Source organism: Pongo pygmaeus, chromosome 1, assembly GCF_028885625.2.
Source record: "Pongo pygmaeus isolate AG05252 chromosome 1, NHGRI_mPonPyg2-v2.0_pri, whole genome shotgun sequence".
Classification (NCBI taxonomy): domain Eukaryota; kingdom Metazoa; phylum Chordata; class Mammalia; order Primates; family Hominidae; genus Pongo; species Pongo pygmaeus.
Genome location: NC_072373.2, coordinates 127,047,562 through 127,065,298, shown reverse-complemented (window position 1 = coordinate 127,065,298; position 17,737 = coordinate 127,047,562). Strand labels below are relative to the sequence as shown.

At 32.5% G+C, this 17,737-nt stretch overlaps 1 protein-coding gene across 2 annotated transcripts in view; it reads right to left on the bottom strand.

Annotated features, from left to right (window-relative positions):
• Positions 1 to 3,222: 3,222 nt before the first annotated feature.
• COL11A1 (collagen type XI alpha 1 chain) overlaps positions 3,223 to 17,737 on the bottom strand; it is a 243,202-nt gene continuing 228,687 nt past the window's right edge. For both annotated transcript variants that reach the window (XM_054450666.2, XM_054450675.2), the window contains exons 58-67: positions 16,238 to 16,291; positions 15,239 to 15,346; positions 14,644 to 14,697; positions 14,499 to 14,534; positions 14,353 to 14,406; positions 12,579 to 12,828; positions 8,938 to 9,050; positions 7,439 to 7,507; positions 5,455 to 5,688; positions 3,223 to 3,953 (exon numbers count right to left, since the gene is read on the bottom strand). In XM_054450666.2, coding sequence (XP_054306641.1) covers positions 3,807 to 3,953; positions 5,455 to 5,688; positions 7,439 to 7,507; positions 8,938 to 9,050; positions 12,579 to 12,828; positions 14,353 to 14,406; positions 14,499 to 14,534; positions 14,644 to 14,697; positions 15,239 to 15,346; positions 16,238 to 16,291 — 1,119 coding nt within the window. In that variant the 3' untranslated portion in view covers positions 3,223 to 3,806. The remainder of the gene's footprint in view (positions 3,954 to 5,454; positions 5,689 to 7,438; positions 7,508 to 8,937; positions 9,051 to 12,578; positions 12,829 to 14,352; positions 14,407 to 14,498; positions 14,535 to 14,643; positions 14,698 to 15,238; positions 15,347 to 16,237; positions 16,292 to 17,737) is intronic.

Here is a 17,737-nt window from a genome sequence, read left to right as displayed (position 1 = left end):
GTATCTTTTGCAAATCATTTGTAAAGCTTGTATGTAAGTCTCTTTGATGATTTGGGTCTCTGTGATCATGGAATTTGTATAATATTTACTTTGTTAAAATGAAATCTTTATAAAAATTATATGATATTGGGTAGCACAGGTGTTACTAGCTACATTTCAGAAAGGGACTTATACTGTGGTGATAATAGCAGCACAAAGAAATCTAGAGCAGCAGCGATTTCTTTATAGCTGATATATGCCAGATATTGTGTTAGGTAACTCATATGTTTTACAGTTATCCAGTATGAAGACATCTATTTAACATGAAACTCATAAAGCTTAAGCTCCAGGACAATTCTTTTACATGGGCTTCATTTAAGAGCCTGGGAGGTCTCCTAGAAATATGTTTACATGGTCATATTATTAGTAAAATTTGCCAGAGTAAGATTGACCATGATTAGTTAAGAACGTTGTTTTACCACTGCAACTACTCTTTGTCGTTTCGCCTTTTGTTAGGTAGAGTGGAAGGGGCCAGCAAGGAGAAAATTCAAATAAAGATTCATTTATTTGGGGTTTGCATACTATATTTACATGACAGGGTATAATTATACAACCTGTCATTATTTTATGTATATTAATGCTGTCAATCCTAGTGTAAATGGCTTTCTGGAATAACCTTGTCATCCCTGATATAGTTGGGATATGTGTCCACACTCAAATCTTATATTGAATTGTAATCCACAATGTTGGAGCTGGGACCTAGTGTGGTGTAATTGGACCTGGGGGTGGATCCTTCATGAAGAGTTTACCAGCATCCTCTTGGGCTGTTTTTGTGACAGTGAGTTCTCATGAGATAAGGTTATTTAAAAGTGTGTAGCACCTCCCCTCTCACTCTCTTTTGCACCTATTCCAGCCATGTGAGACGCCTCACTCTCACTTTGCCTTCTGCCATGATTGGAAGCTTCCTGAGGCTTCCTCAGAAGTAGAAACTGCTATTCTTCCTGTACAGCCTGCAGAACCATGAGCCAATTAAACCTATTTTCTTTATAAATTACTCAGTTTCAGGTATTACCTTATAGCAATGGAAGAATGAACTAATGATATGTTATGATGACCACAAAGAAGACTGAGTTTGTACCATGGCATACATGTGTTTTATGGTGCCCAGAACATAAAATCTATAGGCAGTGGAGGAGAAACAAGATTTGAAATGTACAGAATTAGAAGCTAGTCTGTGGAAATTTCTCACAAATTTTCTAGTGCATATGAAATATATGTAATAGAGATTTTCCTAAATTTTTAAATAATCTAAAAATTTTATAATACTTACCAATAACAAGACATGAAACAGAAATATTTCTAAGGTATCAATAAGAAACATTTTTTTACCTTGCATATTAGAGTATCTTACTCTAGAGGAAGTTAAATTATGAAATCTCTTATAAAGAGGCACTCACTCAAAGAGACTGCAGCCAAAAATATAATATTAAAAAATCACAGAGTGTTTCAGAAAGAAAAAAAGATTGTTTTCCCAGATTTCCTGGTATTTTTTTGTGTTAACTTTTTAATACAAATAATAATTTGTTGTAATATCTTTACTCATTATAGTCACTTCTGTACCTTGTGTTTGTAGTTTTATTTCTTAAAGTTAGATCAAATTTCATGTGCACTAAGTCCATGATTTGCCCTGCCTTCAAGGTCAATACTATTCTTTGCATTTTTCATATGAAAAACATACCTGCTGGGGCCAGGATTAAAATATCATCTAACAAGTTTTTTTCTATTCTGGTGAGCTTTCTTTTGTCTAGATTACATCAATCATAAGGGAGCGAAAAAAAGTCTGATGTCCTGAAGAAGACTATATCCATATATGGAAAGAATATAAAAGCGTAGACATTCAATTATCTGTTCATTCTATTGAGTGCCAAATTAAAGTTTATTTGGTTTAAACAGATAACACTGCATCCCTGATGCAGGCTGATATGCAAAATATTCTGTTATTGCTATACTTTCATTATGTAAAATATTTAATTACAAAAATATATCTTTGAAATTCTAAGTATAATCTACCTTTATTTTATAAATTTAGTATTACCATGTTCTTTTTACTATCTTATGCATGTGGGGGATTTAGACAACTTATCTCTGAATGGTAATATGTTTGTTCAGAAGTGTAAAACTATTCTAATCTGGATGGTCAAGAAAGAATCAAAAGCTTTATCTGAAATTGAGAATAATTTGGAACCTATTTAAGAAAGAAAATGACCAATCCAGGTAGCCAAGACTTGAGTTTATTTATTGGATTCATATCTCCCTTCTTAAAAGGACATTTACAAACTCGATTTCAAAAATAAAAGAAATTCTTTATGACAAATTTCACTTTTTAATTTCAATATTACAGGTATGTTCTTTTGTGATAAATTATCAGTTGAAACTGTTCCAGTGAAATCTGGTATCAATTAATTTAACACTTTATATAAGAAATAATAAAACATTTATTTTCAAGTCTTACATATATTACTTAAAATAGATACAAAATTCAGTTTTTAATTTTTAAATTGTATTGCTATTTCAAGCTACCTTAAAGTAAATACCTTAGTGGAAAAAAAAGTTTAGATTTTCCTGAATGACTTAAAACAAATACTCTTAATAACAGTCCACCATATGTCATTTATTTAGCAATTAGGTAGGTCAAATCATTTATAAAATTATCTTGAAAGGAAAAAAGTAATATTTGTTGGGCAAGTAAAATAATTTTCGAGACGGTTATAATATGCAACTTAGAATCAAATTCAAGAACTTGATTGATAAGAAAATCTAACATTGCACAAATTCATAAATAATTGCTTAATTTCCATCTTTAATATTAACCTGCATTATTGAAGCACACTGGAAACAATGAGATGAGATAAGGTAGAAAAAAAAATTATACATATGATTGTTTGCTTGACGGAAGCATTGATTTGTTAATATACTTTCTTACACACATTTCCCTGTCCAGAAATATAAACTTGCTTGTTTTCCATATATACAAGTATCCTGTGAAATCCTGGATTCTGAGAAGAAAAAGTTTGAGGTATAGCCTTGAATAAAGCATCAAAATGCATAATATTTTTGGCTGAAATTCAGCAAAATGACTGTCGGCAGAGAAGAGTTGATCAGAGTGTGCTTCCAAAAGTCTTCCAGATTTTTGCCCTCTGAGAATTTTGTTGGCGACATCAAATAATTGAACTCTTCAACATCAATATATACAAAGGCATTTTATTATTAACCAAAGAAAGGGACTTAGAGTCATCAGAAATTACAACTTTATTTTTTCATAATACATATATTTATTGCCATCAGAGTTCTGCAATTCTCATAAAATTAGAGTCAGATGGAATTCAGGGACACGTGCAAGTTTTGGAAATGGACACAGATAACAGTATAGAACTGTACACAAAATAATTACAATTTATTAAACACACTGTTTTAGTACATCCTGGATGGATGAGAATGAGCACCATATTTTTATGAATATATATTTTTCTCTTTTTGTTTTCTACAGCACCAAAGAAATTCAAATAGGAAAAGGAGAGTTGAAAATTGGGAATCAAGAATCAGCCCTGTTTCCATCTTAGCCACACTAACTTACATCTTTATGACTTTCAAAGCTTTTGCCATGTGATTCTGCCCCCACAAGGGCATCGGTATTTCCTAAATGGTACCTGTATATGTAGCAAGTTGTTTTCTATACCATCCTTATTCAAAACTTGCATGTGGCACAAAATGGGTTGGTGGCACCAATGTATATTTCCTGTTGATTTGATATGTTCTTTGTCTTAATCTTAGCCAAGAAAACAAACAGGACCAACTTCAAATCCGAACTTCTGATTCTGATCACCAAAGTCATTGATCATGACATCAACAATAGGTACTTGATCAATTTTTGGTGTATTGATTTCAATGACAGTCTTTTCATAGCCTTTTCTGGACTGTAAAATAAAGCAGAAATAAAAAGTTATACGATCTTTTAAGATTTTTAAATGTATCTTATTTTTTCTTGGACTTCTGAGTGGCGGTAAGAAGCTGAGAGAGAAGAGAATAGAAAAACCAATTTTCTATTATCTATGTAATAATTCTTATCACTGATATAGTTCGAAATTTTGAATATTGATTAGTATATTTAATATTTAGCTGTAATTACTTAACTATGATAGTGCTATATATTTTGTAATTAAAAAGAGTCGAGTTAATAAATACAATTTAATATGAAAATTGATGTTGGTATTGAATCCTCATATATATATATATATATTTTTTTCTTTTCTTTCTTTCTTTTTTTTGAGATGAAGTCTTGCTCTGTTGCTCAGGCTGGAGAGCAGTGATCTCAGCTCACTGCAACTTCTGCCTCCTGATTTCGAGCCATTCTCCTGCCTCAGTCTCCTGAGTAGCTGGACCTACTGGCATGTGCCACCATGCCCAGCTAATTTTTGTATTTTTAGTAGATGAGGTTTCACTTTGTTGGCCAGGCTGGTCTTGAATTCCTGACCTCAGGTGATCTGCCCGCCACGGCCTCCCAAAGTTCTGGGATTACAGGGGTAAGACACCACACCCAGCCCCTCCTGTATAAATAATACATCTTTACAATTATAGTTAAGACATACATAGTCAAATTCTCTTACAGAAAAAGTGGAATACAGGTTCAGAACTATAACACAGAAGGTCAAATGTCAAAAAAATTTCTTCTGCTATATGTTAATTTTATGAATATTTAACAATAAACTATATAGGAAAAGCTTTTCCCAACTCTTGCTCCATTCATTTGCTTTATTCTCTCTTCTTCATTCTACTTGCACTCCACTCATTTTGATGAAAACATGAACTTACTTATTTACAATTGTGACTTCTCTTCAGTCATCAATACTCAGCTAAAGCAATGAGCTTTTTAGGGCACCTATTTATTATTTTCTTATATAAAATCTTATGTGTGTCAACAAGGTAGTTCTATAAGATAGAGATAACAATAATGATACTGGATCTCAAACTGATATAGTACAAATTAACAAGCTTCTTATAAACAAAATATAGGGCTAAAAATTATTGATATTATAAATGGTATAATGGTGATTCCTTTATCGGTCATTTTAAAATCACCAATAAGGAGGCAAATGAAATAAGTTTTTTTATTTTCTTTTTCATTTTAGGAATAACTAGCTGTGATGTGATTCAAATGTCAGAATAAAATAACATATAATCCAAGATTACCTTCTGTTATGCCTTTAAAAATGTTTCAGAGTGTCTGTGTGCATAACTGTGTGTGTGTTAACATTACTGGTTTCTCACATACCATAGTTTAACATGTCAAGATTAAGCATCAAATGTTAATAACAACTGACATCCATTTCATGAGAAAAATCTGGGTAAGGACCAACTGAAACGGTGACATGCTGCCTATCATCTCTGTGAAGGAAGACAAGCAGAACTTATACTCACCGCACAGCCATCATACAGTGCTTTGATGAAAGGGTTATTGTCATAGGACATCTCCTCATCATTTGATCCCAGGAACCGAAGTGCTTTGTCATAACTTCCTGATGACACATCATACCAGGCTGCTGACTGATGACAGTGGTAGGTGAAATTTTGCCGAGCAGAGGCAGTCAGAAGTTTCAGGAATGTCATTTGCACCATATTGATGGAATTTCCTTCAACATCTAAGTATGAAAGCTAGCAATAAAGGAATAAAAAGAAACCTAATGACTCTGTTCCTCTTTTATGCTACAAAGAATTAAATCACTGCTGACAGTGAACTGTGATGCCAGAAGCATGTAGATGAATCAAAAGACCCACCTTAACCTAATGAAAAAAAGTGTACATTGAGGGTCAGAAGACCCAGAGACAAGATTTTATGAATTGTATCCCACTAAGTTACTGTAGCCACTGCTTATCTTTGAAAAAATCACTTTATCTCTATGTCTTAGTTTCCTAAACAGTAAACACTATAAAAAATGCTTTAGTTTCCAAGAAATGTTTCAATATATTTATGTATCTTTTTGAAAAAAAAATTGGTAAAATAATGGAACAATGAAAACCAAGGAATCTTAGAATAATGCAAAGATTAGCTGGTTTTATGTTGTTTGATTTTGACTATTCCTTTCAAACATTTCAAAATGTATCAACTTTACCCAAATCTGTAAACATGTTCCTACACTTTTCATTTTGGGGCTATAGTCCTCAAAGGTTATTAATGTTTTCAGAAATGCCTGTTTGTCTATTTTTAGATGATGTGTGTATTCAACACTGTATTGCCAGCACCAAGCATAATGTGCAAGACAAGACAATATTTGTTGAGTCAATACTTATTCTGTAATTACAGCAGGAAAATAGTCTCAGTTGTAATTTATTAGCAACTGTCTCATATCATCTTTATAAATTGTCTTATTTTTGGTAATAAAAATATCTGAGTTCAGCTGTAACATATACACTTAAATTTGAAAAAAAAAAGGTTAAGATGTTCACCTAGACTATAGATTAGGTCAATGTAAAAGCAGTTATCTGTTACTTCCTTCCTTAAAACAGATTTTACTTAGTTCTTACTGAATAGTAGGTCAGATCCTGAGTATTCTTGTGGGGTTGAAGAAAAAAATCTACTGGGAAAATTCAATCCACACACATTGAGTTCTATCTGTATATATTTTTAAACTTATACAAAGATAATAATGTAATATGGATATTTAATATGCAACTTGAAGACTGTAATAGAGAATTATAACTCCAGTGGAGAGTGTCAATAAAAGTGGTTAATATGCATGAGTTTGTATAGAAATAATAACTGTATAAATAATCATAAATGGAAAATAATAGCTTTTCAAAGAAAATTAAACAACTGAGTAATTATCTGGATAACTGGAAAACACTTTAAATTCAATAAATTCTAAATAAAATACTTTAAACACATGTATATGTTTAAACACTTTTAAAGATTAATTTAATTTTGACATCTAATCTTAAAATATCTTTAGAAAATTATTGAACTGGTAATTGTATGGAAATCTTTAAATTTGTGCCAGAACAGTCAGAAAAAGTTGCACATTCCAACTTTTTGAAATGAAGAACAAAGAAGGAATTAGGTTTCAAGCAAACAGAAAGTGAAATAATAGGAAGATATATATTAAGTAGATATTATATTCTTTATATTTTTATGATGTCTATCTTAGGTACCTAATAAATTGTATGCATGATTTGATCCTTGTTTTCAGTAAATTTAGCATATTTCCATTTACTTTTATACAAAAATGTTAGGTTGCTTTAAGATACCACAGTGGTCTAAGAGATATTAAGTGGAGCAAACTAGAGACCACAGGGAATCCTCGTTTAGCATAATTTAGACTTTCACTGTTAAGGTCCAGAAACACATAATCAGAATATCACTTCTTGAGTTTGTGAAAAACCATTTCATGTTGAGGTAATAACATACCAGTTTTCCCCTCTTAAATTCACTAAACCAACTTCCTGGTTTCTCCTTTGGCCATGATGAAATTCTTACCTGTTGCAAAGGAACAGAAAAGTTAGTAAGTAGGTGAAAATTTACAATATAAACAGTATTTTTTATATACATATAATTCATTTTCAGTAAGACTAAGAAAATAAAGAGTGATTAAAATCGTTTTAAAATGACACAAATTAGATTATACAAAATGAGACAAAGAGAAAAATTTGAGATAGATCCTGTACATTCTATGTAGTGAAGATTGAGTCATTTCCTTTTTGTCGTCTTTATCAGCTCTAAAGGAAAAGGGGAAAGTCAACCTGGTAAAGGCATACTAAGGGTTGTAGGGGACATTGGTGGAACACAGAAACCCTTTGCAAAGGAAATTCTCAAAATGTCAGTCAGCTTCATCAAGCAAGGCAGGTACCGTCTTCACTCCATAGCCAAGGAACATGTTTGAAAGTATTTAGCCAGTAGCTAAGGAGAGATGCTGTGTGAAAGGCACTGACTGGAAACAACCCGAATTACTCCCTGCTGGTTAGAATATTTAGAATCTTTTATAGATCTGCATTTATTGTTATGCTTTGTGAAGAACAGCAAAGGGTATATAGGTCCTCACAATAGGGAACTCGAGTTATCTGTGTAAGACAGCATTTTCTGTTTTTCCACCTTTCTCTTGAGGCTAGAAGAGCTTCACTGTGCTTCATTACATGCCAAGTAGGGTTGGGAGATGGAAGTTGTTTTTTCTCCTGCCCTTACTACCCACTCTTTACTCAGAAACTTAACTTTTCTCCCAAAACCATTAGTCACACATAAAGCTGCTTGTTTTGCCTTAAGGAGTTTCTGTGCCTCTATTGTCCACACCATTTACTAGGAAGAATGAGATTTATTACATGATAAATAAAGACAAAATGTTCCACTTATAAAATGTTTGGAGAATATAGTTATGCTCATGAACAAACTTTCTTTACATTAATGATTTGCATTTAGCTTTGGAGATAGAACTCAGTATACCGGTAATACTGTTACATAAAAATTAAAGAATTTGTTTAAAGAAACTAAATATTTAAAAAATATGTAAGTGCAGAAAAGACTTGTATATAAAAGTTTAATTCTTTATAAAATTAGATATTTTGGGTGTAATATGCAGCTGTGAGGTCTATGATGTGGTAATTGGGCAGAAGAACACTATACTGGCACTAAAATTTGAGATTCAGCTGTGCTGTGTCATGGAAAGCCACAGAATTTTAGAGAGCAAGCAGGTGCAGAAAGAATACATCTGGGTAAAAAATAAAGAAGAGAAGTATTTGTTAACTCTGTGCATCAATTTGGTGCTTATTCATGTTTATGCAAATGAAGTACTCTAATTATTTTCTAAGAAAAGCAGATAAATGAAAATATGACAGTATAATTTTCCTGTTTAGTTCAATATTGCAAAACATGGCAAGAACTGTCAACATTCACCACCAAAACAGATTGGTACTTACTCCCTCAGATTTTTTGTCTGGATAAATGCAAGTCTCACCACCAGATGTGAAATTACAGTAAACTTTGAAGGAATCTCCTGAGCAACCTTGGTTAGGATCAATCCAATATTCACCTAGAAGGTAGCAAAAAATATGTCATATAAAAATTCATTGACATCATTGTTGAATGCATTAGATATCAAATTTTGTTAGAAAGAGAAATAAGGAAAATAAATATTAATAGATCTTTTCCCTTTTAAGCTTTTGGGCATATTGGGGTACGTTTTTTAACAAAGAGTGATACTTTCTCTTGTCTGCCTCGAAGCTTTGCAAACGCCCCATATATTCTACCTGGAATACCTTTTTAAAATTCTTATCATGCCTATCACTTTTTGGTTTCAGCTTAAATATCGTCTCCTCAAATATTAACATTCCATTTATCCCTGTGTAATAAATTGCATGCATATTGACCTCAGAAGGTCCATACTTGACTCCAAATCTCATAAGTATTATTTACTACTTAAGTAATCTGAGTAGTGTAATCAATATATTTTCTTCCTAGTTTATTCATTTGTAACAACGGAGGTGATATCGTATCTACTTAGCCTCAGAGATCATACCTCTGCCTTATTTTATTAAAAAAAAAAACTTGCAATAAATGTACTCTCTCTTTGAAGGGGGGTCCTAAGAAGGACTACTTTATATATTTTAATGTAGCCTGCTATTAATGCCATTGCTGAAATGTTGCCGAACACATTTTATTATGTGAATAATCATCACCATTCATTTGGTGTTATGTGAGTAAGCATGGAAAATAGTGGGAGTAACAAAGTTATTCTTTAGATAACTGACAATATGGCTTTAGTTAACAAGAGTTACTAGGAGCCAAAAGTGATATACATGTAAACATTACTTTGCTTCCTTCTGTTGGGGCTCAAAATATGATACCCCCACGTGAAAGCCTCTGAAGCAGTTTTTCTCTGACCTCTGCCCTCCTGTCTCTCATCCCTCATTCTCCCTTGAGGCAAGTCCTGGAAATTAGAATCCCTCCTCCCCAAAGTGGGTCATAGAAACCAGAACCACTTTTTTGCAAAGACAGCAATAAAACCTAAACATATTACTCTAACTGTTATAGTACGTAGTCAGTCAGACATAAACAGGGCAGGAGAGCCCCGCCAACCCCACCAGGAATGTCAGGCAACCATCAGATGAAGGTCAGGCAGTTGTTAAACTGGCTCGCTAAAACAACAATTGGTTGCAGCTGGTGCCAGGGACTGGCCTTCTCCCTTTCCCTCATAGAAAACACCTGAAACTGGTGACCAGCAGCTTCTTTATACGATCTCAGGAGGTGGGCTACTGGGCTTAAGCATGTGCACTAAGATGTAAATGACTGGAGTTGAACTGGTAGATAACCTTCTTCTGGGAACACTCAACTGGTAAGGGGAAAAACGCCACAAGTGAGCATGCGCACAACTCCAGGAAACAAAATGTGTGTGTGGCCCCTCCCAAGTGCTGACAGCCCACTGCACTTGCGGACAGCCCACCCCAAGGGAAGAATCAGGCAAGAAGAAAGGCAAACCTCAGAAACATGCCAATGTGGAAAACCCCAAGTCAAAGGTCAAACCATGCACTTGAAGCCCTCAAGTCGTCCGCTTGACCCTCTTACAAGTGTACTTTACTTTCTTTCATTTCTGTTCTAAAACTTTTTAATAAACTTTCACTCCTGCAACCCTTAGTATACCATATGGATTTGCCACTGCTAACATAACCTTCACCCACCTTTCTGTGTAACAGCTGGCCATAAAGAAATTAAAATCCTTATTCCAGAGGAGTTATACTCAGTACCTGAGAGGATGGAATGCTACAACACAGAGGCCAGGGAGAATCTGAACAGAAGGCCTTAATAGGTTTCCCTACTCAGGTTAGTATCATTAGCTCATACCCTTTTTTTTGTCCAATATTATATTGCATTTCTACACAGCTGTCCCTGCCTTATCGAACCTAAGCATAAAATTAGACAGCTTCCTCTGTATCTTTGGAGCTTGAATCTGAAGGCTCCTATGTTATGTTGAACTATAATCAAATACATTTTTAATACTTTTCTCTTGTTAACCTTTTTTTTTATAGGGGTGGCAGCCTTGACCTTTATACTGAGAAGGAAAGGAATCAAATTCTTTCTACCTTTATACTTCCAACTGTTTTTCATGCTGCCACTTCATTTCAAATATTTGAATTATATAAGTCCACTGGTTACTAACTTTTAATATTTTAAAAGCTCAAATTGCTTATCTTGGTGCTGAAACTCTACAAAATGCAATATCAACCTGCTTTATCTTCTGCTACTACTTGTATTTAAACAGGAAAAGTATTCTTATAGTTGCATAACTTCAATATCTTTTTTAACAAAAACATCTATATTTTTTCAGATTATACCATTAACATACTCATGTCTGAAACAAATTAGAATTCCCAGGAAAAAAAAATACAAGGAAATAAAAAAAATCCTCTAAGATTTTACCAAGTAGAGATAACCACTGTAAACCTTTGATATATCTTATATGGTTTTTAGGAGTATATAACATTGAATTATCTAAATCATCTAAATCCTTTGCTTAAATAATACCAGTTAAAAGTAAATCTCCTTATAAATCACTAAACTAAATGTATATTTTTCAGATAAACACATTATAAACATGAAGATGTTAGATACCAGTTTGTATAAGAACACTAATAATTACCTGTGTTTTACCTTTAACAGGCTATGCTTGATTAAGATAAGATTTTTGTGACATCGTTTTTTTTATGCTGGCTGTTTTCTAAACTACACTGAACTCTTCTATCTGCATTGAGTTACTTAGATCACAGTTATAACTGCCAGTATATGACTGGTAGTGCAAAACAATATTTTCTACGGAGTAAAGGGGAGACAAAATAGTTTAACATAATCTGGGAAATTTAAAAATCAGATGAAGATCTGCCCCTTACTACTTTAATAATTGTACGAGTTAAGTCAACTAACTTAGCAACCTGAAACTCTTTCTTTCTCTGACCAATAGGTATATAAAGGTTTTGTCAAAGAGTTGGTATGAAAAATTATCCTAATTGTTATTAGTAAGTAAGCTATTCACAGCTGTTTGGAATATCTGTGGATCAATTAAAGATACATTTTTGCCCCAAGCGATCCCAATTCTTAATATTCTGTTCACCAAATCATTGCCAAACTGATAGATCAAATATACATCAGTTATGCTATTTACACATATCCATATTATTCATATTAATCTAAAATAATAATCATATTAATGTAAGTATTCACATTAACATGAAGTTAGTAATCATCATATTACAATATACACATGTGTGTATACACAGTATCCATTCTGTGATAGTTATTACAAGCAAAGTACATTTGTGTTAGCTGTAATCATCCAAAAATGATCTTGTCATAATTTAATAAAATCCCATTTAACAGACAAGGATTTTCCAAAGCAAATCTTGATTTATGCAGTATAAATGATTTTTTCTGCCTAGAAGATAATTAATAACTGTTTCATTTTATTTAGAGACTGTATTAAACATTTAACTAGAATGAATGAGCTGACAATGCACCTCAGAAACTCAGGGGCTCGGTACATTTGCTTTGTCATGTATTATTAACATACCATCTGGGAAGTCAGGATGGCTGAGTTGCAGGTCTTTACAAGTTCGGGCTGGATTGGTCTGAGTACCCATTGGAAATTTCATATGCTCGATATCTTGTTTCAGGGAATTGAGAGAACCAAATATTTCTTCCATTCCATCCGAGTAATCAAGAATATTATCATCTGCATCTGCTTGCATGCCTTCAGTATGTCTTCTCGTTTTCTTGGAGGACAAGATTGGTAAAGGCTGAATGACTTCACCAGGTGGACCCTGTAAAGAATATAATGTGAGTGCAATTGTTTCATAAAGTGGAATATTCTGCAGATATTAATTATTACTGGTTATGTTTTTGTTATAAGAAATTAGAGTTGGTTTAGCTTTTCAGTAGCTACAAAATTTATGCTATAGGATAAGTTTATAAATATATAAACGTCACAGATTCTTCTATGATGAACTTGATGGAGATACTGAGGTAGGTGAATAAGTTAGATGATTTCTCGCCCTTTATCTATACAATAATATAGCACAGATTTGTGTAGATATGTTATATATGTTAGTCTCTTGTTTATTAATTAGTCATCATTTATATGCCCTAACTCCACAACTAGATTGTAAAGTCTCTGAGGATTAGAACAGCACTTTAAAGCTATTGTGCTATCTAATCAACTGTCTATTATATTTGATGATAATTTATATTATAAAACATTAAACTTTAAAAAATATGTACACATTAGTTTGCTTCAAGTATGTGTGACTTAAATTATTATAAATTAACAAACTTAAAATCAATGCAACCAGACTTGAATTTACATTACGAGCAGGGCTATATCAAATGGTTATCATATTGTCAAGGGTTGAATTGTATCCCACAAAAATTTGTAATGTTGAAGTCCTAATTCTCAGTATCTCAGAATGTAATCCCATTTGGAAATACAGTCACTGAAAATATAATTAGTTAAGATAACGTCACCAGAGTGGGCCCTAATCCAATATAAGTGATATTCTTATAAAAAGGAGAAATTTAAACACAGATACACCCAAAAAGGGAAGATAATGTGAAGAGACACAGAGGAAAGACAGCCACCGCAAGCCAAGAAGAGAAGTGCAGAACAGATCCTTCCGCCATGGACCTCAGAAGGAACCAACACTGTCGACACCTTGTTCTAGGACTTCTAGCCTCCAACACTGGGAGACAATACATTTTTGTTGTTTGAGCCACCGACTCTGTGGTTCTTTGCTATGGTAGCCCTAGCAAACTAGTATACACACAGTTGGAAAGATTTTAGCTCAAGAAAGAAGAATAACATTTCTTTCACATGGATCTATATTTTAATTCTACCATTTAATTAGTTATGTGAAGCCTAGAACATTTTAGTATTAGTAAGTGGTAGCTATTACTATTGCTTTTATTAGTATCTTTATATATGCACTAGGAAAAAATGTGAAGCATCTGAATTTTTGTCATTATTCCTAGAGTCAAGTATAAATGTATCTTTACGGCATAAAATAAGTTGGTTTCATTAATGTGACAAAATAGTATATGATTCTCTTGAAAAATTAATAAAAACAAGACTATAATATATAATTAAGGTATTTATATTTGAAGAGTGAAATCAATTAAAATTTAAGTCTTGGCATGTAGACTTGATTACTTAAATGATATAGTTAATGTTTCCTATAAAATCAGCACTTTTGACAGAATATGCTTTTTGTCTATCTTATAAATTCAGAGAAATCATTAGCAGCTTCCAGATGCGAATTATCAGAACATCGCTCTTGTTAACATGTACTTACTGGAGGCCCAGGAGGCCCTGGAAGACCACTGTCACCTTTCTGGCCAGCAGGTCCCTGTTAGAAAGAAGAGAGAGGACATAAATAAAGAAGAGGCAATTAAATAGGTTTCAATGCAAAATTAAATTGTCAAAGGGAAAAGTACTTACAGTAGAGCCTTTGTTACCCTTTGGGCCTTGAGGACCCTACAAAATGCAAATGCAAAAGCACAGATAAAAATCTGGAGCATTTGTGTCTCTTTGTTATATTTGTAACTTAACCCTACCTTATAAGGTTATTTTGTCTTCTACTTACTGGTAAGCCTGGAGGACCAGGTGGACCTAAGGGACCAGCAGGACCAGGAATTCCCTAGAGAGAGAATCAGCCAATTTAAAGGGATTTTCTCAGCTATTTCATATTCATGTTTTCATAACTTTTCAATATTTTCATAACAGCATACACTGTAAAATTTAGAGAATGCAAAAATATTTCTGAATGGCTTAAATATTTTTCCATGGTGAATCTAAAAAATAACTTGTGCAAAATAATCGGAATTTTTCCTATGTTTCTACAATAGCAATGAGGTTTTTGTTTTCAATCTATATGTGTTTATGTGTATATTCCTTTATCCCTTAGAATATGATTTACAGGTGATGGGAATTTAGTTCATGTTTGTTTAAATAATACTCAACTGTAATTTTTATGGTTTCTAACTTAAATATTTTAAAATTTATTTACTCTAGGGCTGAATAAAAATATCTTTTTAAGAACATTACTGACTTAAACAAATTAGAATTAAGACACTCAATTCTTTCTTTGATCATACTTAAAGGACTGTGTGTGTGTGTGTGTGTGTGTGTGTGTGTATTATTGGAAATGAGTAGAAAAAATAACCTATATTTTTACTCACCCCATCCCCTTTTGCTCCTGGAGATCCCTGAGTTCCAGGGAGCCCACGGTCACCTTTTTCCCCTTGTTCTCCTGGAGGACCAATCAGGCCAATTAAACCAGGATGTCCCTTTGAAAGGCAGAGAAAAAAATTAATAACATGTACATTACTATCTTCATAAAATTTTAGTTATAAAATATTTGCATATTAAATTTCTAAAGCATAAAAATGAACAATGCTGATAAAATAACATTAAAATAACCCTTCTGAATGAAATATACAGTTAAAAATCTCCTTCTCATCACCTAACTGGATCTTTTACTGCTTACTTTAAGTGAGGGCTTTATTAAGCATTGGAAGTATTACAAAACAAAATGCTTTCTAAAAATATCATTTTAAGTGTTCCATTTGAGGAATCTCTAAACCAATAATGATCATCCATAATATTAGTTGAATAAATAACAGAAGACTCATTATTTTAATAAGCATCTCATTTAATATGAAATAATTTCTATTCTTCAGAGACTCTGCAGTCTTTAAAAGGCATTTGAAGATTTAAAAATAATCCAAACAATAATAATACCATTTTTTAAAAGGTTAATTTCTCTAAGTACTTGGTGCAACTCAGCATAAATTCTAGTACATCAAATTAGTATTTGAAAGATATTTCTAGTTTAAAATTTTTATTTTCATGTTTAAATACATAAAAATAGATATTTTGTTATTCAGTCTGTTTATTTTCTGAATAGTTATTTTAGTATAACCATATGCTTTCTCCATATGGTTGCTATAATGGAACCTTGAGAAGATATAGCACTGAATTCTGGCACATTTTTCACTATGTGCATATTTTCTCCCCTCTACATACATCTGGGAAGCTAAGGATTGAAGCTTTTTTCAGGATTAGAATGATGAAGATATTGTTTGAAATTTTCTTTTGAATGATTTTAATCTGCAAAAGCAAGGCTATTAGTATATAAAAGCATTTTTTTTATTAATAACACATTCTTTTATTCTCACCTTTTCACCCTTGGAGCCAGGGTCACCTTTGAGACCAGGTAAGCCAGGAGGTCCCTAAATAATAACAACAAAAAAAAACAAATACAGAGTAGGTATGAATTAGAGAATCCTACAACTAGTCACAGACCTAGTTTGGTTTTGAAAATATGGAGTTGAAAATAGTAATGATTAATGTTGCTTTATTTTTAAGGCTTCTAAGTAAATTTACATATTTAAAACACTATGGTTTAATTTGTAACCATAATATTGATAATTTTGATTAAATGAATGTAAAGTTAGAAATAGAACATGGTTATACGGCTTTTCAGTTAAGAATAAAGTGTCATTTTTTAAGTACACTAGTTTTAGAAGGGATTTCCAAATTATATATCCAGTTACTCAAACATTTTTATGTTACACAAATTTAAAAGTTTATAATATTTTTAGTAACATTTTTGAAAAAACTCAATAAACTTTTGAACAGTCAATAGATCTTTGATAACCACAGGAAAAAAAATTAGACAAAATTTTAATACATTGGTTTGTATTTAAATAACAACCTCTATTTGTATATGTTAGAATGGTTGCCTAATAATATTCTATAGAATAAGAAGATAATTCCTATATATACTAAATTAAAACATGAAACTCTGTAATTCTTCTAGGCCATGGCCAATTTTCTGAATTCTGATCTCAATTCTTATTTTGTTCTCTTGAAATTAGATGTCTTTCACTATGATTACTGGAAAGAGACATATACTAAGAATACTTAATAATCCCAATAAAATATTGCATGTATATTATTCATGAAGAAGTTAGAGATCATGACTATTAAATTCTCTAAGCTAAACTATAAGACGTTACAAACTACATCAAGATGGCACTTTCAGCTGTAATTTCTAATTGCACCTCATATCTAAATGATTTATGAAATTAATAAATTTATTTTTTATATAAATATATTTCTATTTCAATGATTTAACATTTTTAATAGTCCCAGACTAAGACATGTATCCTTTTAACTTATATTTCTATGAAAATTATGGCATGACTTTAGCAACCAACTCTGTCCTGTCCCTCGCCCAAGGAAATTTTCATACTGATGACTTTTGAACAAACTGTTTTATCTACAAATTGTTGTGCTCTATGCCAGGCACAATGGCTCACACCTGTAATCCTAGGAATTTGAGAGCCTGAGGTGGGAGGACCGCTTGAACCTAGGAATTTGCAACCAGCCTGGATAACATAGTGAGACATTTTGTCTACAAAAAAAAAAAAAAAAAAAAAAGCAAAAACTAGAATTGGTGGTGTGCACCTGCTGTCCCAGCTACTTGAGAGGCTAAGGCAGGAGGGTCACTTGAACCCATGAGTTTGAGGCTTCAGTGAGCTAAGATCACACCACTGCACTCCAGCATGGGTGACAGAGGAACACCCTGTTTGTTGCTAGAAAAAGTAAACAAAACAAAACACAAAAACACACCACACTAACAAGCCAAATTGTTGTACTACAATTTTGAAGAC